Source organism: Lynx rufus, unplaced genomic scaffold (genome assembly GCF_022079265.1).
Source record: "Lynx rufus isolate CCGP_SWC_20201006 ecotype Redwood Valley unplaced genomic scaffold, mLynRuf1.p SCAF_13, whole genome shotgun sequence".
Taxonomy (NCBI): domain Eukaryota; kingdom Metazoa; phylum Chordata; class Mammalia; order Carnivora; family Felidae; genus Lynx; species Lynx rufus.
This window is the reverse complement of record NW_025814827.1, coordinates 46,067,832-46,090,452: the sequence shown is the minus strand read 5'-3', so window position 1 is coordinate 46,090,452 and position 22,621 is coordinate 46,067,832. Positions and strand designations below refer to the sequence as shown.

Here is a 22,621-nt window from a genome sequence, read left to right as displayed (position 1 = left end):
CACCGCCACCACCATTACTACTGCCACCTATTTTGGAAGAGGAAAGGAGAGAGTTAGGGTGTGTCACCTCATCCTCACCCTTTCATTTCATGCTCGGTCCTGCTGTTTCCTCCCATGGGGAATCAGAGTCTCTGTTCTGGGGCAGAATTTGCCCCAGATGCCTTAAATGCAAGGGCTGTATTAGAGTTTACCTTCTGGTTGGGGCTGGGGCTGCAATCGAGTTTGGGTCCAGGTTCTGGTTGGGGCTGGGCTACAAAGCAGCCGTAAGTCGCCAACTAGAAGGACTCATAAAAGTTTCTCCCATGACTCCTGCCCCTTCCAGATGCCCTCTGTGCCCCAGCTCATTCACTACAGCTGAGAGGGCTGTTCCCACGAGGAGCTGGTCAGGGTGCCTTTGCTCCGCCCTCTGGTGACTATAGTATCGATCCTCATGAGTAGCATTCTGCGGTTGAACAGCCCTCGAAAGTACTGTATCTCAGCTGACCCTCACAAGTGCTTAGGGATGAGATGGTGAGGCCCATTGTACTGATGAGGAAACTGCACCAAATCCGTCTCTGCACCTTGGTCTGGGATTCTACTTGTGTCCGTTCTTCTGTATTGATATGGGATGATAGGTAAAGACTGGCCTCAGCTCCCGAGGTACCGAGCTGGGTATCTGTTCCCATGGTGCCCTGCTATACACACCCTTTGTCCTGACTTTAGAGCCCCAAGGCACTTGAGCCTCCTGGAGGGAGGAGAGGGGAGCGGCTCAGGGGTTAGGGCACTGAGTCAAATCTGGCTAGGTGGGGAAGAAGACCAAAACAAAAGAGAGAGTGACAAGATACTTTTCTGGTTCCCTGGGAAATGTTCATACACATCCGGTCCCTTAGGGCCCTGCCCCTTCCCATGTTCATGGTGATACATACAGCCCCTCAACAAAGCCCTTTGACTGACCTGCCTGCCTGGGATTTTGATTTTTACTTGTGTAAAACATCCTTTGCGGGTGTTAGAGGTGGGGACAGACCCTCTGCCAGGTCAGGGGTTTGGAGCTAGACAGGGAAAGGTCACTGTGGGTGTGGAGAGTTCCCTGCCAGGTCCTGGAGTCTCAGTCCCCATTCCCCAAGGCCCCTCCCTGCCTGATGCATCACCAAGTTCAGCCTCTCCTCTAGTCAGCTTCCATGTGTCTTCTTGCCAACCCTGTTTTCACTGTCTTCTCTTCAGTAGCCTATGGGCAGAGCAAGGACAACAGCAGGATGGAGGGAAGAGACCCCAAGAAATGGCCCCAACCTTCCTAAAGAACTTTTAGGAGAGCCTCCCAGAGATGTCTGACCTCCTCTTTGCCTTAGGGTTCCCTCAGTGGCATCCCTGGTGTTCCTCCAGTGCCAGGGTGGAGTTGGGATACACACAGGGCAGGTGCCTGGAGCCGGTCGGTCAGGATTTCTGGGAAGAATTCCAGGTTGGAGAATCCTGGACTCCAGCTGACCAGCCACCCCTCTCTGAGGGAAAAGGGGTAGTCTGCAGCCTAGGGAGAGGGCCTCACTTCCCACCTGAGCCTCAGAGCGAGGGCCCAAACCTTCCCCAAGCTCCCAGGCTGGGGGCAGAAAACAAGAAATTGCTGCTACTCTGACCCTCACTCCCCACCCCACCCCAGCCCCCCGCCCCTGCCAATCCCAAGCTTGTAGGGACACAGGAAGCTGGGGGCAGTTCATTCATGCCAAGGGTTGTGAAGCAGCTGGAGGAAGAAGGAAGGACAGATGGGTGGGGGGGATCAGAGGATCTGGTAGAGCCGGCAGGTCAGGGGCTGGCTGGTGGAGCCAGTCTGAGGGCCTGGCTGCTGATGTCACCAGTCTGCAGCTTCGGATCCCAGGACCTCCCTGGGCAGGACCAGGCCCATGGGCCAGTTTCACAGGGCTGAGCCTGGCCCAGGCTGTACCAGACCCTGGCAGAGGCAGAGGTACCCGGGGTCTTATGAGAGCAGAGGCAGGCAATGTGAGCTTGGGAACAGGGGGCCCACTGCCTAGGGGCTTGGGTGAAGGGACACTCTGCCCCACGGCTGTGGGGTCTTCTCACCCAGGAGAGGGGGCCCCTTGTGCACCAGTCTGGCAGGAACCAGCCTGGAGTGGGGTCTGTCCGTGGGGGCAGTCTCACAAGGCCTTCCACTTTCACCACAGCTTTGAATCCTGACAGACCCCGGCCCCGCCCCGCTTTGGCTCATTTCCACAGTTCCTCGAAAGGGGAAAGGGGATGCGGCCAGGTCTCCTTTCCCGCCCCTACTTCTGGAGACAGCCCCCAGAGGCCGGGCCTCTTCCCCAGGGTGAGGGGATGAAGCAATCAGGCTTCCCCTTCCTTGCAGTTTGGCTCCGCCCTCCCCCCTCATAAACCACTTACCTGCCCGTCCCACACCTTCCACTCGTGCCTCCTCCACCGTCCTGGGTCCCAGCGGTCCCAACCTGTCCCAGCCCGGCTGCCGGACTCAGCCCTGCTGTCGCCACCACCGCCGCCAGGTGAGGCTCTGGCAGGCCCCGGCAAGGTGAGGTGTGGGCCAGCCGGAGCCTGCCAGCCCAGGTCAGGCTGCCCCCGACGCCCAGGCTCCGCGCCCCAGGGACATCGGGCTCCCGAACCCGCAGCACCCGCCACTCCGCGTGGGTGTTTGACCTAACATGGGAATGCCAAGGACCCCAAATCCTGCATATCACCTGCCCATCTCCTACAAGGAGCCTTGGGTGGGGGATCTCTGCCAAGAATGGGTTCTAGAGGCAGGCAGCTTCGTGGACCTCTAGGCAGAGTAGCTGGCAGGTGGGAGGGAGCGGGTTTCGGGGATGGTCTGTGCCCTGGGTCCCGAGGCTGTGACAAGTGTCTATTCATTTCTGGGATGGGCCCTTAAGAGCAGGTTTCTCAGTGGGTCATCTAGTTTGGTGGATGTGGCTGTGGGGGTAAGAGGGGAAAGATTTCTCTGCAGTGTGGGAAGTTTCTCTTGGTGAGTCTGAAGGGAGTCTTTGGGGAGGGTCCCTGGATGGGTCTGGGGGAATCTCTGGGGCAAGATCAGATCATCTCAGTCATCTGGTTGGGCTCTCCAACCAGCTCTCCAGATGGAGCGTTCTGAGTACAGGAAGTCTGAGTGGGTGATAAGAGCCTCCCTACCTCTTCCACACAGGCACGATGGACGGTCCTCGTTCAGATGTGGGCCGCTGGGGCGGGAACCCTTGGCAGCCCCCCACCACACCTTCTCCAGAGCCGGAGCCGGAGCCGGACAGACGATCTCGTCGAGGAGGCCGTTCCTTCTGGGCTCGCTGCTGCGGCTGCTGCTCATGCCGAAATGAAACAGATGCTGACTGGGGACCTGAGCCCCACGGAGACCGAGGGTCTGGCAGGGGTCGAGGGTCCAGCTCTGGGGGTCGAAGACCAGACTCCCGGGGCTCAGATTCCCGCCGGCCTGGCTCCCGGGCCAGTGGTGTGAACGCAGCTGGAGACGGCACCATCAGAGGTGAGGCTCTCCTAGCCACCTTATCTGAGAGCTGAAAGGCCTTAATGGGGCCTGAGACTCATCCTGACATCTCTGGGGGCCTGGGCTTCCCATGGGGCCTCGCTGACCCAGAGCTGTGGCCTTGCAGAGGGCATGCTGGTGGTGACCGGTGTGGATCTGCTGAGTTCACGCTCGGACCAGAATCGCCGAGAGCACCACACAGATGAGTTTGAGTACGACGAGCTGATTTTACGCCGTGGGCAGCCTTTCGACATGGTCCTCCACCTCTCTCGGCCCTATGAGTCCTCTGATCATGTTGCCCTGGAGCTGCTTATCGGTCAGTGGGGCCTGCAGTGGGGAGGGTGAAAGCCCAAGAATTGGAGAGTGCTGGCTAGCAGGGCCTCCAGCCCTGGTATTAGGATCAGAGGGACATCTTTAAGCTCCTACCCTCACCCCACTTCTCACCTCTGCCAGACAAGACAGGTGCAAGCACAGGAGTGTGTCTCAGGGAGGGTCTTGGTGTCCCATGTTCCTAAGCTCACCCTCTTCAGGGCTCCTGGGTGTCTGTCTCAAAATACTTTCTCTTCAGGTGCTTGCTTCAGCTACTCCTTCATTGCTGCTGCCTCTGTGTGTCTTTCTTTCTGGGTCTGTTCTCCTTCCCCAGGGTGTGGCTGGCTCTCTCCTCTCTGTCCAACTCTGTCTCTCTGTCCCCATGACCCAGGGCAGGTGCCTTTCTCACCGCGTTGCTTAGTGGCCGTTGACTGCCCAGGCTGGTGATTATGCTGCTGCCGGGGGCGGGCGACTCCTCATACCCTTTGATTAAGGCCTAGCCGTGCCCACCCCAGCCTCTAATTTCCCAGGTACCCCCACCACTGCCACCAGGGATGTTCAAGGCTCTGGAAGCTTCAGCCCCAGGGGGTAGGCAGGGTTGGCCTTCAGGATCTGGGCTGCCCTTTCACCAGGGGGTAGGGGCATCCGAACCCAGCCAGGGCAGCTCTGCCCCTCCAGCCCAGGCACTGGGACAGGCAGGCAGGCAGACGGTGACGGTGGCCTTGTCTCTTCTACCCACCTCTGAGTTCAGGGTCAGGGGAACAGGTTTGGGATGTTGGACTGCTCTGCCCTGGCATGTGGGCAAGCATCGGGTGGGGACAGAGCTGCTTTCAGAGTCTGTCACAGACTAAGGTGATGGCCCAACTCAGGGACACACACACACACACACACACCGATGTGTGTCATACACATTCTGGGTTGGGCTGGGAGAAGTCCAAGGCTCTATCTCCCCTCAGAGAAGCCTCACCAGCTAATTGCTGCTTCTCCTGCTCCAGGAAACAGCCCCGAGGTGGGGAAGGGCACGCACGTGATCATCCCAGTGGGGAAGGGGGGCAGCGGAGGCTGGAAAGCCCAGGTGACCAAGGCCAGTGGGCAGAATCTGGACCTACGTGTCCACACCTCCCCCAACGCCATCATCGGCAAGTTTCAATTCACGGTCCGCACACATTCAGAGGCTGGCGAGTTCCTGTTGCCTTTTGACCCCCACAACGAGATCTACATCCTCTTCAATCCATGGTGTCCAGGTGAGCCTGCTGGAGTCAGGAGCAGGGCGTGGACAGGAAGGAGGGGGGCTCAGAGCTCCCCTTCCTCGAATCTGGCTAGGTGCCTATGTGCCTAGTAGAAGCCGGCCTTCTATTGTTCAGGTGAGGGGACCTAGCTCCGGTGTAGAATGGTGGCCGCCCAAGGTCACATCGCCTCACCTCTCCAGGGCCCTGGTTACAGCCACCTTCCTCCCACCATTTCTGTCATGCTCCCCCTGACCTTCCAGGGAGAAGTGCTGTCGGGCTAGGGGTGTCCCCACTCCTGCTCTGTGTACAGGAGTCCTCTAGAGTTGGCCCAGGGGCAGGTGGGGCCCAGGGAGAGGTCTAGAGGGGACCAGGCATATGTGTTTTGGGGACACAGAGGACATCGTGTACGTGGAGCATGAGGATTGGCGACAGGAGTACGTGCTTAATGAATCCGGGAGAATTTACTATGGGACTGAAGCGCAGATTGGCGAGCGGACCTGGAACTATGGGCAGGTATGGCTGGCCAGGGCCACGTGCACTTGGGGAAGTAAGAGGCAGGTGGGGTGGGGTGAGGAAGCGCGTGCTGACCTAAGGGTCACCTCTGCCCTCCCTCCCTCCAGTTTGACCATGGAGTGCTGGATGCCTGCCTGTACATCCTAGACAGGCGGGGCATGCCATATGGAGGCCGCGGGGACCCGGTCAGTGTCTCCCGGGTCATCTCTGCCATGGTGAGCACCCGCACATCTCTGAGTGCTATGACGTGTCTGCCTCCTGCCTCCCACCTTCCCTGCCCCCTGCTCCTGCCCTTTCTGATTCTCCAGGAACTCAGCCCTGTCCTGCCCTTGCAAAGGGTATTGTAGGAGGGGTCTCACTCCCTCTCTTCTCCTTGCCTGGCCCCACCCTACCCTTTCTGGCTTCTGTCCCAGCTCTTGTGGAATGTAGGGCCAAACCCAAAACTTGGCACACCCAGGATTCACATTACTGTGTCAGATCCGGCAGTGGGGGGGTAGGGAGTGGAGGGGGGGGGCAGATGTCTTTGGGAGGCCTGGGCGGGGCTCAGGTTGGCTAGATTCTGAGGCATTTAGGGGTAAGGGGTGGTGGCAGGGGCAGGGCTGGGGACTACATGGAAGGCCCTGAGCCTCTCCCTCAACTCCACCCAACTCCATCCTGTCCTGGACAGGTGAACTCCTTGGATGACAATGGGGTCCTGATTGGAAACTGGTCTGGTGATTACTCCCGAGGCACCAACCCATCAGCTTGGGTGGGCAGTGTGGAGATCCTACTCAGCTACCTACACACCGGCTATTCCGTCCCCTATGGCCAGTGCTGGGTCTTCGCCGGTGTGACCACAACAGGTAATGGAGGGACTGGGACAGGAGCTGCCTGGGCCCTACAAGGAAGAGGGAAGGAAACCAGAACCCCACCCAGCAGTGGCTACAGTGCAGGGACAGGTGGGGGGTGGACAGTAGGCTGACCTTAATTATCATTAATTAGTGTTAACTACCTAGGGAGGCCTAGGGGAGAGGAGGGAGAAGCACTGGGCAGGGACAAGGCCAGGCAGGTGGCCTGGCTTCCCCTAACCCCCAACGCTCCCTGGCCCAAAGGCCTCCTGAGCCCTGACCCAGCTTGGCAACCCAGTAGCCCTTGTCCCCCTGCTATTCCTCACGTGATACCTCACCTGCCCACCACCCCACTCCTACCGGGGCCCTGACCTCTAACCCTGGCTCCTCCATAGTGCTGCGTTGCTTGGGCCTGGCTACCCGCACTGTCACCAATTTCAACTCGGCACATGACACAGACACATCCCTCACCATGGACATCTACTTTGACGAGAATATGAAGCCTCTCGAGCACCTGAACCATGATTCTGTTTGGTGAGGCTGGGACCAGGGCTGGGCTGCCCATCCTTGGTGACCAAGGGATGGTGACCAAGACTTGGACATTAGGGCATAGGGAGGCCCTGGGCAGGCTGCTCAGACCCAGCCCTCCCTCTGTGTCCATCCAGGAACTTCCACGTGTGGAACGACTGCTGGATGAAGAGGCCAGATCTGCCCTCTGGCTTTGGTGGGTGGCAGGTGGTGGATGCCACACCCCAGGAAACCAGCAGCGGTGAGATGGGCCCCACCTGGCTCCTGTGCCCCCCTTGGCCCCATCCCCATCTCCCAACCTGGGTAACAAGCCCCAAGTGTCAGCACCATCTGGGTGGTAGAACCTGGCCCTTTAACCCCCATGTTTCTTTTCTTCTTCTTCTTTTTTTTTTTTTTAGAGATGTTACACATTCAGTTTATTTTCTTGAAGTTTATTATAGACCCCAGTGTTTCTTTAAACAGGCTCACCAATGGGATCACTGTCCAGCCTTTCACTATTTTTGCCTTTCCGCATAACTCTCTATTTGCCTAAATCTTCTTTATTTACAATGACTAATATATTCACATGGCTCAAAAGGCAAAAGATGTAGGAAAATTTGGTGAGAGCTTTTCCTCCCTAGCACACCTGCTCTTCTCCTTTGCTCTTTTACTTACACATCCTGGGGGTAATTAATCGAAGGACCATTTTATTTATCTATCTTTTTTAAGTTAAAAAAGGTCATTATCATAAGTAGTACATGTTTGGAAGTTGGGGGGAAGTACAGAATTGAATAAGATAAAATATAAAATTTCCCTATTCTCTCTCAGGATGTTTCTGGTTTTATTTCTTTCTTTCTTTTTTTAAATATTTATTTATTTATTTATATGTTTATTTTGGGGGGAGAAAGAGACAGAGTGTGAGTGGGGGAGGGACAAGAGAGAGGGGACACAGAATCCAAAGCAGGTTCCAGGCTCTGAGCTGTCAGCACAGAGCCCAACCTGGGGCTCGAACCCACAAATTGGGGGATCATGAATGACCTGAGCTGAAATTGGATGCATAACTGACTAAGCCACCCAGATGCCCCTAAATGCTTATTTATTTTTGAGAGAGAGATAAGCAGGGAGGGGCAGGGAGAGAGGGAGAGAGAGTCCCAAGCAGGCTCTGCTCTGTCAGCCCAGAGCCTGACACAGGGCTCAAAACTCACAAACAGTGAGATCATGACCTGAGCTGAAATCAAGAGTCAGACACTTAATTGACTGAGCCACCTAGACGTCCCCGTTTTTGTTTTGTTTGAGTAAATGTCTAGGTCCCACCCCAGACCTGACATTTCAGACATTCCAAGGATAGATGTACTTATTTATTTATTTATTTATTTATTTATTTATTTATTTAGAGAGTATGAGCAGGGGAAGGGCAGAGAGAGAGAGAGAGAGAGAGAGAGAGAGAGAATCCCAAGCAGGCTCCACACTGTCAGCACAGAGCTCAATGCAGGGCTTGAACTCATGAACCGGAAGATTACGACCTGTGCCAAACTCAAGAGTTGGACACTTAACCAAGTGAGCCACACCCAGGTGCCCCTAGATCTACATTTTTGAAAGCTCCCTTGGTGACACTGAAGATGAGCTGGGTTTAGGACCACTGCAGGCCCTTGTGGGACACATGAGAAGGGGTGGCCCAGAGAGGTAGAGTGACTTTCTCCAGGGCAAGGGGCATCAGGTTAGCAGCAGAGTCTCACCAGGCCTTGACTCCCTTTATGCATTCTGACTTTCACCAAGTTCTTCTCTTGTCTGTTCTGTTGCTCGTTATGAGTTGTGTGTACAGGATGGAAAATGCCAGAGTTCGGATAGGTCAGAGGAAGAAACTAGGCCCCATAACCGAGCCCCAAGAGATCATCACTGATGGCATGACCTGCTGGTGTCTTTTCCACAGCACACACATTCCCTCGAACACCAGACCTGCTGTACGCGCTGTTCTCAAACAGCCGTCCACTTCCACCTTTACATTCCAGCACCAGGCAGCTGGGCCTGCCCCTCCTGCTGCCTTCCTCCCCACCTCTCCCTTCCTCACCCCACGCCAGATAGCCCTTGCCTCGCCTGCATTCCTCCCTCTCAATCATCTCTGTGAACGGTGCCCCCTGCCTTGTGCAGCCAGGCACTGCCCATGATGCTGGAACAGCCTGGCCCGGGATACTGGGGGATCTGAGCTCCTGTCCCCACTCTGGGAAGTAACGGGGTGGACAGCAGGCAGAGGTTCTGAGGCCAGCCAGACCCAGGTCTGATTCTAGCTTGATCACTTCTCTATAATATGGGGATAATATATACCAGATGGGGTTGTTGGGGGAATTAAGTGAGATCATCATATATCAGAGAGGATAGCAGCATGCCTGGAACAGAGTAGCTCTTCAGTAAATAGTAGCTTCTTCCATTCTTTCTTTGTCTGACTGTCTTGCAGATCTTGACATCTATTTGGCTTCCCTGAGCCTATGTCCCTATCTGTAAAAGGAAACCATAGTTAGGTGTTTTCTAAGAATCTTTCCTGTTGGGTGGCCTTCACTTCCTGTTTTGTGCCCTCTCTTGTCAAGCCTTTTCCTTGTCAGCCCATCTCCTCCAGAAAACCCTCCAAGCATGCCAAGAGAAGAATCTATTTCCCACCAGCTCCCCTCTCACCTCCCCACAGAGAGGACACACTGCAGGCTGTAGAGCTGAGGGTTTGTTCTGGATCTTTCTGGAATGGTGGCTGCTTTCCCAGCCAGTAAACAGAGTCACCCTGAGGTCTGGGTTTGTCTTGATGCAGGATGGGTTTCCTGACTTCTAGGGGTCACAGTTGATATCCAGCTTCGCCCAGTAGAGGAAAGATGTGTTGATAACTTGGTTATCAAGGCCGGCTTGTCCCGCGTTTGGCCTCACCCTTGTTGACTGAAGCCAAATGGAACTGTGCTTTTCTTTGTGTTCCTTCCCTGGGTTGGACCAAGTGGCAGCTGACCTAAGGCACCAGGGTCTGGGTGGGTGGGCCTCTCCCTAGGATCAGAGGATCCCCTCAGCCTCCTGGGATCTCTCACCTCTGTCCTGGTCCCCTAGGCATCTTCTGCTGCGGCCCCTGCTCTGTGGAGTCCATCAAGAATGGCCTGGTATACATGAAATACGACACGCCCTTCATTTTTGCCGAGGTGAGGACTGTGTTCCAGGTGCCTTCTTGGGTGGTCTGGAGAGACCAGAGCACAAGTGTCAGGCCTCGGTTCTCTGGTCCTGACTTCACCGCTGACCGAGTAGCTGTGTGACCTTGGGAAAGTCACTCATTTAGAGTCTAGATTTCCTCAACTGTAAAAGGGTGATAATAATGGCCGCTGTGCTTCCTGTACTCAGGATCAAAAGAAATAATGGGTATGAATCTGCTTTATAAGTCATAAAGTCCGTGAATGAGCATAAGGGATTACTGTTATTAATGCCAAAATGCACTGCAAGGAGCCTCCCAACTTCTTCCCTTCTCTCTGGCCTCATCTGGCTCAGCTTGGAAAGTCTCCCAGGTTGGCTGTGCCAGGAAGTTCCTAACCCTTGGATCCAGCCCTCCCTGCAGCTCCTAGGTTCAGGGGAAGGCAGTGGGTGCAGGGGCGGGGGGGGGGGTCAGTGGTGGGGGAGGGGGGAGCAGGGGGTCAGGCCCAGCCTCAGACCCTCTGGTTATCTCATTCTTGGCTCACACCCCCCACAATCCCCCAACAGGTCAACAGTGACAAAGTTTACTGGCAGCGACAGGATGATGGCAGCTTTAAGATCGTGTATGTGGAAGAGAAGGCCATTGGTACGCTCATCATAACAAAGGCCATTGGATCCAACATGCGAGATGATGTCACCCACATTTATAAACACCCAGAAGGTACCGTTCCCCGAACCTGGCCAGCTCTGGCCCACACCAAGGGTTCCCACTGAGCACTTGCCTGCTCCGGCAGTGGCTGTAACCTCACCCTTACCTTCAACCCCCAGGCTCAGAAGCAGAGCGGAAGGCAGTGGAGACAGCAGCCGCCCATGGCAGCAAACCCAACGTGTACTCCACGCGTGACTCAGCAGAGGATGTGGCGATGCAGGTGGAGGCACAGGACGCGGTGATGGGGCAGGACCTGACCGTCTGCGTGGTGCTGACCAATCGCAGCAGCAGCCGCCGCACCGTGAAGCTGCACCTCTACCTCTCAGTCACCTTCTACACCGGTGTCACCGGGTCTGTCTTCAAGGAGAGCAAGAAAGAAGTGGTGCTGGCGCCAGGGGCCTGTGAGTGCTCCTTTCCCACCCTGCCCCGCTGATGGCCAGGCACCCCGGGCTGTGGACATGGAGGCCCCAGGAGGCCGTGTCTGGGCGAGCGGGCCTAGGTGACACCTTGCCTCTTCTCCCCAGCGGACCGCGTGTCCATGCCCGTGGCCTACAAGGAATACCGGCCCCACCTCGTAGATCAGGGGTCCATGCTGCTCAACGTCTCGGGCCACGTCAAGGAGAACGGGCAGGTGCTGGCCAAGCAGCACACCTTCCGTCTGCGCACCCCTGACCTTTCCCTCACCGTGAGTGCAGCCTGCTGGGCTGGGCACGAGGGATGCCCTGGGGCTAAGGGAAGTCGGAGGGGGAGGGGAGAGGACGCTAAGCCTGGCCACCAGTTCCGGAGAAGGTCAGGGACTGGCTGTGGGCTCTTGGGCCCCAATGTCCTCCCCTGTAAAATCAGATCTCCTATTCCCGATCCTGCAGATGCTTCAGTGGGGGAGTGGGTGGGAGTTTCTTCTCTGGCATCCGCGGAGCCCCATTCTTCTCCGGGGTGCCCATGTGGGACTTGGGGGGAGGTTTTGATTCTGGAATTTTCCCCTCTCTGGTGGAGTGTATGATTCCCTTGTATTTGGCCAGGGTCTCTGATGCGGAGGGGGGTGTCTCTTTTTCTCTTAGTTGTTGGGGGCAGCCGTGGTTGGTCAGGAGTGCGAAGTACAGATTGTCTTCAAGAACCCGCTGCCTATAACCCTCACCAATGTCGTCTTCCGGCTTGAGGGCTCCGGGCTACAGAGACCCAAGATCCTCAATGTGGGGTGAGTCTGGCCTCTCCCCGCCCCCACCCCTGCCCTTTTCTGCTCTCCCAGACTGCCAGGGGTCCCACATTGCTTCCTGTCTTGGGTCAGGACAGTAGTCAGTCAGGACCCAACACAGCAGCCTGGAGCCAGCCAGCAAGGCCTTCTAACTTAGTTCAGTGGGAGCAGCATTTAAGACCCGCCATGTGCCTAGTGTGGGGCCTGTCCTTCCTCACTGTCCCGCTGCGGAACCAACACTTCACCTAGGAATCCGTAGCAGCTCATCACTAACATGCGCCCGCCACTCAGGAATTGACCAGGCACTTCAGGATTATTATCCCATTTGCAGACCACAAAAAACCCTTTAAAGTACATTAGAGAGCATTGTATGATTAAAAGCAAAGCTTTGGGATCCTGAAAACTTAGGCTCAAGTCTCAGCTCCAACATTCACTAGCTATGTGCCCTTGGGCAAGTGACTTATCTCCTTTAAGCCTGTTTTCTCAGCTGGAAAGTGGGGATAGCAACCGTCCCTGGCTCCAAGGGCGGTTGTGAGAATTCGGTGAGCTATGCACATAAAGCATCTGGTGTTGGGCTTGGCACAACGTGAGCCTCTGTTGGTAGTTCTTACTTTGATTATTGCTACCGTCACCTCCGCTTTATGACAGGGAAGCTGGTGGCCGTGTCTCATGAGGTCTCCCAGCCCGTAAGGGGCAGACTCTGCTCTTCCCACCATGGCCCACCCAACACGCAGGCTCTCAGGCCTGTGGCTTCGTTTGTGCCAGGAGGGCTTGAGCAGCGGTTCCCAAGGAGAGGGCCCTGTCCCGTAGGTCCTCTGCCAGCCCACCTGGGCCTCACCCCGGGCTCAGAGAGGCTCTGCACCCAGGGAGGGCACACCCAGCGCTTGTGTGCCTAGGCCTTGGCTGTCATCTCTGACACAGAGCCACACATGCTGCTGTGACCCTCCCTGGAATAGCACAGAGGGAAAGCAGAGAAGGCCAGAGGCTGGCTGACCTTTAAGATCAGACTTCTGGTGACAGGGGCAGGTGTTTTCCTCTTTTGACAAAGAGTGCCTGAGGGAAAGGGATGGCCCCTGTGGAGGGGTTGGGTGGGGGAAGCAGAGGGTCCCTGCCCGCCCTGCCTCTTCCTTCCCCGGACATATAGCAGGCTCTGCCCGGTGGTGGCCCCCGCTTTTGCCAATAGGTCAAAGCTGAAAAGTTGCTATCCTGAGCCTTGCCCCACCTTGACCCTTCGTGACGTGATATGCCACAAAGGAGTGCCTTCCCCATTTCACCTTGCAAGAGTGTCCAGCAGCTTAGACTGTGCACCTTGGGGCTCCCAGTGAGCTCACTCTGTGGCCATCTCTCACCTGCAGATGACGAGGGTTTCCCCTGTTCAGAGGGCTCCCCGGAGCTGGACTGTCCTCAGCAACTCCACCACATCTTTGATTCTTGCCCCTGCCTGGGAGTAAAAACAGGACCCCTGTGCTGAGCATGGGGAGATCCAGCCCCGCTCTGTAGCTGTGGGGCTTGTGTGACACCCCACCCCCCACCCCCCACCTTAAAGGCCCTAGTCTTCTCTCCAGTAAATGAGAAGGTTGGATGATGGTTTCTCAAGGGAGGTCCTCCTTAGACATTCTGTGGCTCTTCTCTGCTGCAAGCCCAGGCGGGGGTCTACAGAGCAATTGAGAAGGGGGAAGTCCCTGGGCTGTTGGTTCAGATATATTAGATTCCAAGACAGATATTACTTTGCTCTCATTTGCACATCAAAGGCTGTGGTATGGAAACCCCATTAAGCATAGGTGTGCCACCCAGTGGGGTGACTGGCCACTTAATAAACATTCCAAACTTACTCCTCCAGATGGCTGTTGTCACTCACTGCCAAGCCAGTCACCAGGGGAGGCTGAAGTCTATTCCAAACCCTTCTGGGGAATTTGCTCCACAGCCTGAATCATATTCTCTAGAATGTCCTTAAGGGTGGCCTTCTGGGGTAGACTTGACTTGGGAGAAACAGCCTGAAGCCATTCAAAGCTAAGACTAATTAAGAAGGTAGGTGGAAAAGGTGGGTAGTGTGCCCTTTTCCATCAGAAATGAGGTTCGGCTGTGAGGGAGGAACAGGATGCACCCGGCACGTGTCAGGGAGAGGGAGAGAGAGACAGACGTGGTGTACGTGTGGTTTTCCGTGGCTCTGAAGACAAATCTGAGAGGAGTTTTTAAATTCGTTTCAAGGCTTGATAACGTGATTGAACCAATCCATAAGTGAAGCACGATGCTCATTTGGATGTCTAATTTCTGGTGTCCTTGTCAGAGAGCCGGTTTCATTACCTGCACTGTTTCAGGCCCATTCCAGCTGTAGCAGCTGATGCGCTCAACTTCAACCAGCAGACCTGGGTGTGTCAGGTCTTGCCTGACACTGAGGCCGGGGCTGGGAGAGATCTTGACATTCCTAGCTGGAAGCTGAAAAGCAATTTCTCTTAGAAATAACGTTTACAAGTAAAGGCTGTATTCCGATCTAGTACAGTTCAATTCTAGTATGAATTAAGTACAGTGTTGAAGGCTGACCTGAGCCTAAACAGCTTGAAGTTTGTATCTCTGGAAAAATGGACATGAGTTAAAAATGCGAATTTGTAACCGGCCACAGTATAGCCTACCTGTTAAGTTATAGACTTAATGTCTAGTTATATATTATAATAAGTCTAGAAATTAGGTCTGTAACTTAATGGGGAGACCATCTATATCTCCCTGCCTTCCACTTATTCCCTCCTTTGTGGAGCTTAGAGTCACCTTCAAGACCATCTGATTCCACTCCCTCATTTTATATTCATTCCCATTTTACAGACCAAAAAGTGAGAGTCAGAAGTTTAATAATTTGTCCTAAACCACACAGCTAACAGCAGTAGAAGAAAGAGTCCAATGTGGTCCAGGGCAGCCCTTTGGAAGCAGGCTCCAAGCTAAATGTTTTGCCCCAAGGAGAGCCCATCTTTGAAGTTGGGGTGTTGGCTCTTTCCCTTAGAAGACTGAGATGTCTGCACAAAGTCCGGCTCCAGAGTGGATCCCCCAAGGCAGGCTTGGATTGAAGAGGGGGCCAGAGGCAAGGGTTCAGGCAGAGGCAGGAAAGGACAGATGCTAACAGGCACAAGCAGGTGTGATAGAAATGCAATCGTGTTCAGTGTATACAGTGCACAGGCTGATTACTGCAGGAGCTCAGAGCAGGACAAGGTTCACTTCCCTGAGGGCAGGAGGTGCTCAAGGGGTGGTGTGAGCTGGGCCTGGAGCCAGCCCAGGAGCAAAGCATGAAAACAGAGGTGAGTTCGGGGAGGGGAAGGAGCTCATTGTTGGGGCTGGTGGGCAGGAGGAATGGTGGGGGATGATGAGGCCTTGCAGGCGGGGCTGAGTCAGAGTGAGCCTGCGTGTCGGGTTAGGGAGCTGCCGTCTCATCCCAGAAGCACCGAGGAAGCCAAACCCTTGACGGATTCAGTTCACCTCCAAGTGACTAGAAACTAGAGTGGGAAAATAAGATAGGACATTAGGAGGCAAGGAGGCCAGTTGGAAGGCTAGTGAAATTGTGATTCCCAGAGGGAGGGTCTGGGACTAAATTTCCAGAGGTCCATGGAGAAGGGGGGAAATGTACACATGTATCTCTCTCTCTCTCTCTCTCTCTCTCTCTCTCTCACACACACACACACACACACACACACACACACACACACACACAGTTGTCCCTTTAAAGATGCCAATTGTCTATTCTTGGGAAGGACTTTCCTTTTTCTCTGAGATAACATCTTTCCAGTGTTTGGAAGTATTAAAGATGCTCCTTCCTCTTTGGTAAGATGATTATATTGCAGAGGCTGATTAATTATCTTCCACTTTCTTTCTTGGCAAAACTGAAATTATTTGGCAACACCGCGTTGAGCCCCGAAGTCTCATTTTAAAGTTTCCTTGGTCCTGGAACCCCCAGATGAGATGGGGTGGCTTGTCTGGTTAGGGCAGGAGCATTGGCGATGGAGAGGTGGGGGACACAACATGCAGTCTTTGTCCAGCTGTTTGTGGGGGTGGGGAGGGAGGGATGGATCCCTGGATGACAGATGACAGGAAGATTTCCAGCTCAGGCAGCTCGGTGGGTGGCCACTGACCTGGCTATGCAGAGGCGAGGGCAAGGAGGCCTTGGGGCTCCGGCTTTGTCCTGGCCGCTGGTGTGGAGATTCCAGCTGAGTCCAGAAATGCCCAAAGGGCTCCACCTTCTGCTCCTTCCTTCCTGGCAGCCCCATCAGTCCTTCCTCCCCACTCCACCCCCAGTCACCCAGGTCCATGACTCTATCTTTGCCCATAGGGACATTGGGGGCAACGAGACAGTGACGCTGCACCAGAAGTTTGTGCCTGTGCGACCAGGCCCCCGCCAGCTCATCGCCAGCTTGGACAGCCCCCAGCTCTCCCAGGTGCATGGTGTCATCCAGGTGGACGTGGCTCCGGCCCCTGGGAGCGGAGGCTTCTTCTCAGATGCTGGAGGCAACAGTCACTCAGGGGAGACCATCCCTATGGCATCTCGAGGTGGAGCTTAACCCCTGGCCAGGAGCAATGGGACTGGAGTCAGAGGAGCAAGGACATTGCCTCGCAGGGACCCAGCGCAGAGCTGCTCTCCGTAGGTTCAGCTGGGGAGGCCGGGGCACCTGGGAAGGGGGCCGCTCTTCAGTTGCACTGGGCAGCACAGATGCTAATAAACTGTTTTTTAATGAACCGTTTTTAATGAAACCGTTCTGTCCATCTACCAGTTCGTCTGTCCCTGCTGCCAGCGCAGCAGCTCTTGAGACAGTGCCTGCTTGGCGTCAGGACGACCTTGAACATTTGACTGGTCTTTCCCCACTCCAGGATGCTTCTAACTGACCAAAAACCCTTCTGAAGGCCCCTGGAGTGAGGCGGGACTGCCTCCCTTCCATGGCACCCACGGTGGGTGAGAAGGATCGAAGTTTCCTCTTGTAGGCACACGTTTGAGGTAGAACTAGGCTGGAGTCCTCTCTGAGCAGCAAAAACCACTTTCCAATATTTGTTTTCAAATGTGTTTGGCTAAGAATATTTATAAAAGCAACACATGTTCAATGTTGAGAATTCAGAAGACACGGAAAACTGTAAAGGAGAAAAGAACAATAAGCTTCAACTACCACCAGGTACAGAAAACAGACAGCCGTTAACATTGTGTTTCATATGCCGATCCCCCCTCACCCCCCACACGGCGTAACCTGTGGTGAGCATTTTCTCACAGCATTAAATAATCTTTGAAACCATCATGTTTACAGACTGGGCAGTAGTCTTGACTTCCAGGCCATCCTCCTGGTCCTCCTGAAGCCCCTGCTCAGCCTTGGGGTGTCAGAGTGACTCAGGCCTCCAGCCAGGCGCTCCCCCAACCAGCTACACTCTGCCTAGGTGAGTCCTGCCAGTCACGTGGTCTTAAGGACCACTGGCTCCCCAAATTGCATCTGTTTTCCTTGAACTTTAAACTCCCTTATCTATTGCCTTCTTAGCGCATCTGCTGGAGACTCACAGATGCCCCCCATGTACTGTCTGAGATCAAACTCCTGACCTCCAGCATATCCCACGGCCTCCCCATATCAGTAAATGGCAACTCCATCTTTCCAAGTTTCATGGGCCCCAAAGCATGAAGTCACTCTTGGCTTCTTTCCTTCTCTCATATCCCACTTCTGGTCTATCAGCCAGTCTTTTAATGTTATTCTCTCTGTCTCTCTCCTTTTTTTTTAATGTTTACTTATATTTGAGAGAAAGAGAGCACGAGCAGAGGAGGGGCAGAGAGAGGGAGACACAGAATCCAAAGCAGGCTCCAGGCTCTGAGCTGTCAGCACAGAGCCCCATGTGGGGCTCGAACTCACCAACCGTGAGATCGTGACCTGAGCTGAAGCCGGATGCTTGACTGACTGAGCCACCCAGGCGCCCCTCCCAGCAAGTCTTGATGGTCTGTCTCCCATATACAGATGTCCAGAGTCTGACCACCCATCACCTCTTCAGCTCCCAGAACTCCCTTCATCTCTCACCTGGATTGTTGCCCCAGTCTCCTAATCATTTCCCCCACTTCCGTTCGTGCCCTCTGATACTCTGCTGTGCAGAATGGGTGGGTGAATCCAATCGTGTCAGTCCTCTGCTCAAAACCTTTGCGGGGGCGGAGGGTGGAACCTGGGTAGCTCAGTCAGTTAAGCGTCTGACTCTTGATTTTAGCTCAGGTCATGATCTCAAGGTTTGTGAGACCCATCCCCGTGTTGGGCTCTGTGCTAACAGCGTAGAGCCTGCTTGGAATTCTATCTCCCTCTCTCTGCCCCTCTCCCGCAATGGCACTCTCTCTCAAAATAAATAAACATTAAAAACAAACAAAACCCAACAACCTTCTACGGGCCTGGCCCCTGACTTTCCTTCTGGAAGAACACTGCCCCCAGGTTGCAAGCCCAGTCCCCTCCTGTTATTCAGGCCTCAGCTCACAGGTCCATCTCCTCAGGGAGCTCTTCCCTGACCTTCAATCTAATTTGTTTTACTGCCCCCTGGTCTCTTTAGCATATCACCCAATTTTATTTCATGTCCTGCCAAGCACTTCTTGGCATTAGCATGTTTGTTTATTTATTAAATTGTCTCTTTTCTCTGAAATGTGAGTTTAGTAAGAACTGAGACTTTATCTGTCTGGTTCACACCCCTGTCCCAGGACTTATAACAGGGCCAATCACAGGACTGCACAAGAGATATTTGCTCCTTGCCATTTAAAAGCAACAACTTGCCATTAATAATAATAATAATAATAATAATAATAAAAGGGGGCGCCTGGGTGGCTCAGTCTGTTGAGCATCTGACTTCAGTTCAGGTCGTGATCTCACAGTTCATGACTTTGAGCCCCACATTGGGCTCTGTGCTGACAAGGTCAGAGCCTGGAACCTGCTTTGGATTCTGTGTCTCCCTCTCTTGTCTCTGTTCCCCTCCAGCTTGTGCTCTGTCTCTCAAAAATAAACATTAAAAAAAAATGTTTTTTATGTTTATTTATTTTTGAGAGAAAGAGAGAGTATGTGTGTGTGTGAGCAGGGGGAGGAGCAGAGAGAGAGGGAGACACAGAATCCAAAGCAGGCTGTAGGCTCTGAGCTGTCAGCACAGACCCCAATGCAGGACTCCAACCCACAAACCAGAACATCATGATGTGAGCTGAAGTTGGATGCTTAACCCACCGAGACACCCAGGCACCACCCCCCTCCAAAAAAAAAATTTTTTTTTAAAGTAACAACTTGCAAGATGTGATCTTTAATTGTTCCTTGAATTTATGGAGCAAACTCCAGTGGTATCCCTACATTTTTAATAACAAATGAACAAACACTGTCTACCATAGAGTGCCATGATTTATTTGATTAATCCCTCCTTGCTGGAAATTTCAGTCTTCCCAATGTTCTGCTCTTACATGCAGAGCTGGGATAAATATCCTTGTACAAGTGCATGTATCTTTGTGCTCATTTTTTTATTTCCCTAAAATAACTTCTTAAAGTGAGAGTTATTGGGGGAAAGGGATTGAGCATCTGTAAGGTGGTGGAAACATTTTGTTAATTGGTTTCCAGAAAGAACAGCAACACAATAGTATCCCTTTTTACTGAACACCTGGCCAGCTTAAGATTTCTAACAACTTTGTAACTTGCTTCACATTTGTTCATTTTACCCTGGTCCCCTGTGGTTTGATAGAGCTGAAACATACTTGAAATCCTCAAAAAGGAAAACACAAACACAAAAAAAGGGGGAGGGCCAGCTGTTCTCCAAACACTTGGGGGAAGGAAGCGAATACATACCTACCGAGGTCCTACTGTGAGTTAAGTTCAAATTGGGTGCTTGAGAGGGGCATCTCCTTTAATTCTGTGGAGTTAGGCATTAGAATCCCTAGTGTCTTGGGGCGCCTGGGTGGCGCAGTCGGTTAAGCGTCCGACTTCAGCCAGGTCATGATCTCGCGGTCCGTGAGTTCCAGCCCCGCGTCGGGCTCTGGGCTGATGGCTCAGAGCCTGGAGCCTGTTTCTGATTCTGTGTCTCCCTCTCTCTCTGCCCCTCCCCCGTTCATGCTCTGTCTCTCTCTGTCCCAAAAATAAATAAACGTTGAAAAAAAAAATTAAAAAAAAAAAGAATCCCTAGTGTCTTGGCTTACTGTGCTCTGGCCCTGGACCTTTAGCTCTCCTCCACTGGAATGTAAGTTCCTGAGGACAGGGACCACCTCCCTCTTACTTACGGGAGATTCACACAGTCCGTGACATGCGGCAGGTGCTCCATAAATATCTGTCGAATGGAGGATGAACTAAATTTGACGGTGATGGGGAGTCTGAGGGCTTGGGGGAGCAGTGGAGGATTGTGTTTTGGAGCATTTGTTGGAAGAATGCATGGTGCATGACTGGACCAGCTCTAGAAAAGCAAGATCAGTGGGCACCTGGGGAGCTGAGTAATAACCATCAGTACAGACTCCTACTGAGACTGTACCTCAGAAAATTGTACTAGGGAACCATGTTTCCTGCTAGTTTATATTCGTTTATATGATTATTTCCTTGACATCATCCTCTGTATTACAGAGTGTCTTGTTTTGTTTTTAAATAACAATAAGGTGTTATGAGTCTTGGTTTTACAAAATCCACTAGAGTTGCCCTCTTAGTTGGTGCCCCAGCACCGATGAGGCAGGTCATTGTCTCGGAGTCTTTGTGACCTGTTTTGGTTCTCCTGGGACACCTGGTATACAAAGTTGATCACTAGGGAGGAGGTGGATTCTTTGCATCAGTAACCCAGTATAAAGAACCAGTATTCTCTTTAATTCCTTCTGCCCTAACATTTACAGCTGGAAACATTAATGTGGACTGTGGTAGCTTCAACTGAGGCCTAAAAGCAGGGGAGGGGACCATCCCAGGCTTGGAGAACCAGTCTTGATATCAGGGTCCCTGAATCCCAGCTGAGTGGGTTTGATTTGGCAAGGCTGATGGCTAATGCTAGAAGCTCCTACAGCCCCCTGGCCCAGGGAGCAAAGTCCGGACCTCGGTGTTGAAGCCTGAGAGTACATGTACCAACCTCTGTACTTGATTTTGTAAGAGGCCATTGAGGAGATAGAAGTATGGCAGACCCTGTGGACAGCAGGGCTCTCCCCAGATAAACATGGAGGCTAGAAGGCTGGGCCTTTTGGACGGAGTGCTTGGAAAATTCTAAAAGAAGTAAAAACACCAAAAGGAAGATTTTATTTTCTGGATAGTAAGCCAGGTGGAGCTAATTACAAATACAAAAGCAAAAATTTACAAGATGTGACTTATAAATGTTTCCCAGATTTATGGATAAGACCATAATGGTTGCTCTTCTTCCCTCCCTCCCTCCCTTCCTACCTTTTTCTTTCTTTTTTGTTAAAGCTTATTTATTTATTTTGAGAGAGAGGGAGAGAGAGAGAATCCCAAGCAGGCTCCCTGCTGTCAGTACAAGCCTGACACGGGGCTCGAATCTCACAAACCGTGAGATCATGACCTGAGCTGAAATCAAGAGAGGCTTTAACTGACTGAGCCACCCAGTTGCCCCTGCACTTTTATTTTATTTTTAAATGTTTATTTATTTATTTTGAGAAAGAGAGATAGAGAGCAAGCAGGGGAGGGAGACAGAGAATCCCAAGCAGGCTCTGTGGCTGTCAGTTCAGAGCCCGACTTAGGGGCTCAAACTCACAAACTGTGAGATCATGACCTGAGCCAAAACCAAGAGTCACTTAACTGACTGTGAGCCACCCAGACACCCCTGAACTTTATTTAAAATAAAGTTAATTTTTTAAAATAATGGCTACCTTCAACTGTTCTAAGGTCTACCCTAGAAAGGGAATGTTTGTCCACATTTGGACCCGAGTTTTACAGGTGACATTGACTGGCAGGGTCCAGCCATGGTGGTGGCTAATGGACCCATTCCTTCACTTATTAAACAAACATTTAATGATGTGTGTCAAGCAATTAACTAAGTGGTGGCGCACAGGACAACCCTAGTTCTTGCTCTGTGGAGCTTGAAGTCTGAGAAAGAAACAGATTAACTGAATAACTGCATGAGACCAAGTAAGTAGCTCTGAAGTTTATAGTAAAGGCATGTGACCTAGCCTGGTTGTGGTGGTTAGGAAAGCTTTCCCTAAATAGGTGACCCTGGACCATATTTAGGCAGAAAGGGAAGGGAGATCACTACAGACAAAAGGAATAGCCTCTGCAAAGATCCTGTGGTGGGAGGGAGTCTGGAAGAGTAAGCAAGACTCAAAGAAGGATAATGTGGCCAAGGCAGAGGAGCAAAGGGCAGAGTGGAGGAGGTGGAGTTGAGGAGTTGAGGGGCACAGGGCCACACAAGGCGCCTCATAGGTCAGATTCAGGATCTTTGTCTTCCCTAGAGCAGTAAGAAACCTTTGAAAGCTTTAAGGAATTGGAGATGACATGGCCAGATTGTGTTTTGAACAGATTACTCTGCTTGTAGTGTCAAGAATAGATTGGAGCAGGGTTAGTGTGGAAGCAGAGACACAGACTGGAAGGCAACTCTAGTTATTTATGCTAGAGATGGTAGTTTGGGCCAGCGTGGTGGTGCTGGAGACAGAGTGGAAAGCTTGCAGGAGTCCCTAGGAGATCGAATTTACACGACTTGGGGAAGGATGGGATGTAGCTGCGTGGAGGGTGGAGAGGAGCAGTAATAAGAAAACCCCCGGGTTTCAGGTTTGTGGAAGAGGACCAACTGAGTGCCATCCACTGA

The 22,621-nt window shown here is 52.9% G+C and overlaps 1 protein-coding gene across 2 annotated transcripts; it reads left to right on the top strand.

Annotated features, from left to right (window-relative positions):
* Positions 1-69: 69 nt before the first annotated feature.
* On the top strand, positions 70-16,612 carry TGM1 (transglutaminase 1). Of its 2 annotated transcripts, XM_047075527.1 has the most exons (15): positions 70-2,483; positions 3,134-3,463; positions 3,591-3,779; positions 4,768-5,016; positions 5,396-5,514; positions 5,622-5,729; positions 6,182-6,356; positions 6,737-6,875; positions 7,007-7,110; positions 9,927-10,015; positions 10,566-10,719; positions 10,827-11,108; positions 11,232-11,392; positions 11,766-11,902; positions 16,209-16,612. In XM_047075527.1, exons 2-15 carry the CDS (start codon positions 3,139-3,141, stop codon positions 16,435-16,437), a joined length of 2,460 nt encoding a protein of 819 aa, XP_046931483.1. In that variant the 5' UTR covers positions 70-2,483; positions 3,134-3,138; the 3' UTR covers positions 16,438-16,612. The 2 variants fall into 2 exon arrangements, with proteins under 2 accessions (XP_046931483.1, XP_046931484.1); XM_047075528.1 differs by lacking the exon at positions 70-2,483 and having other exon boundaries at positions 3,009-3,463.
* The last annotated feature ends 6,009 nt before the right edge of the window (positions 16,613-22,621 follow it).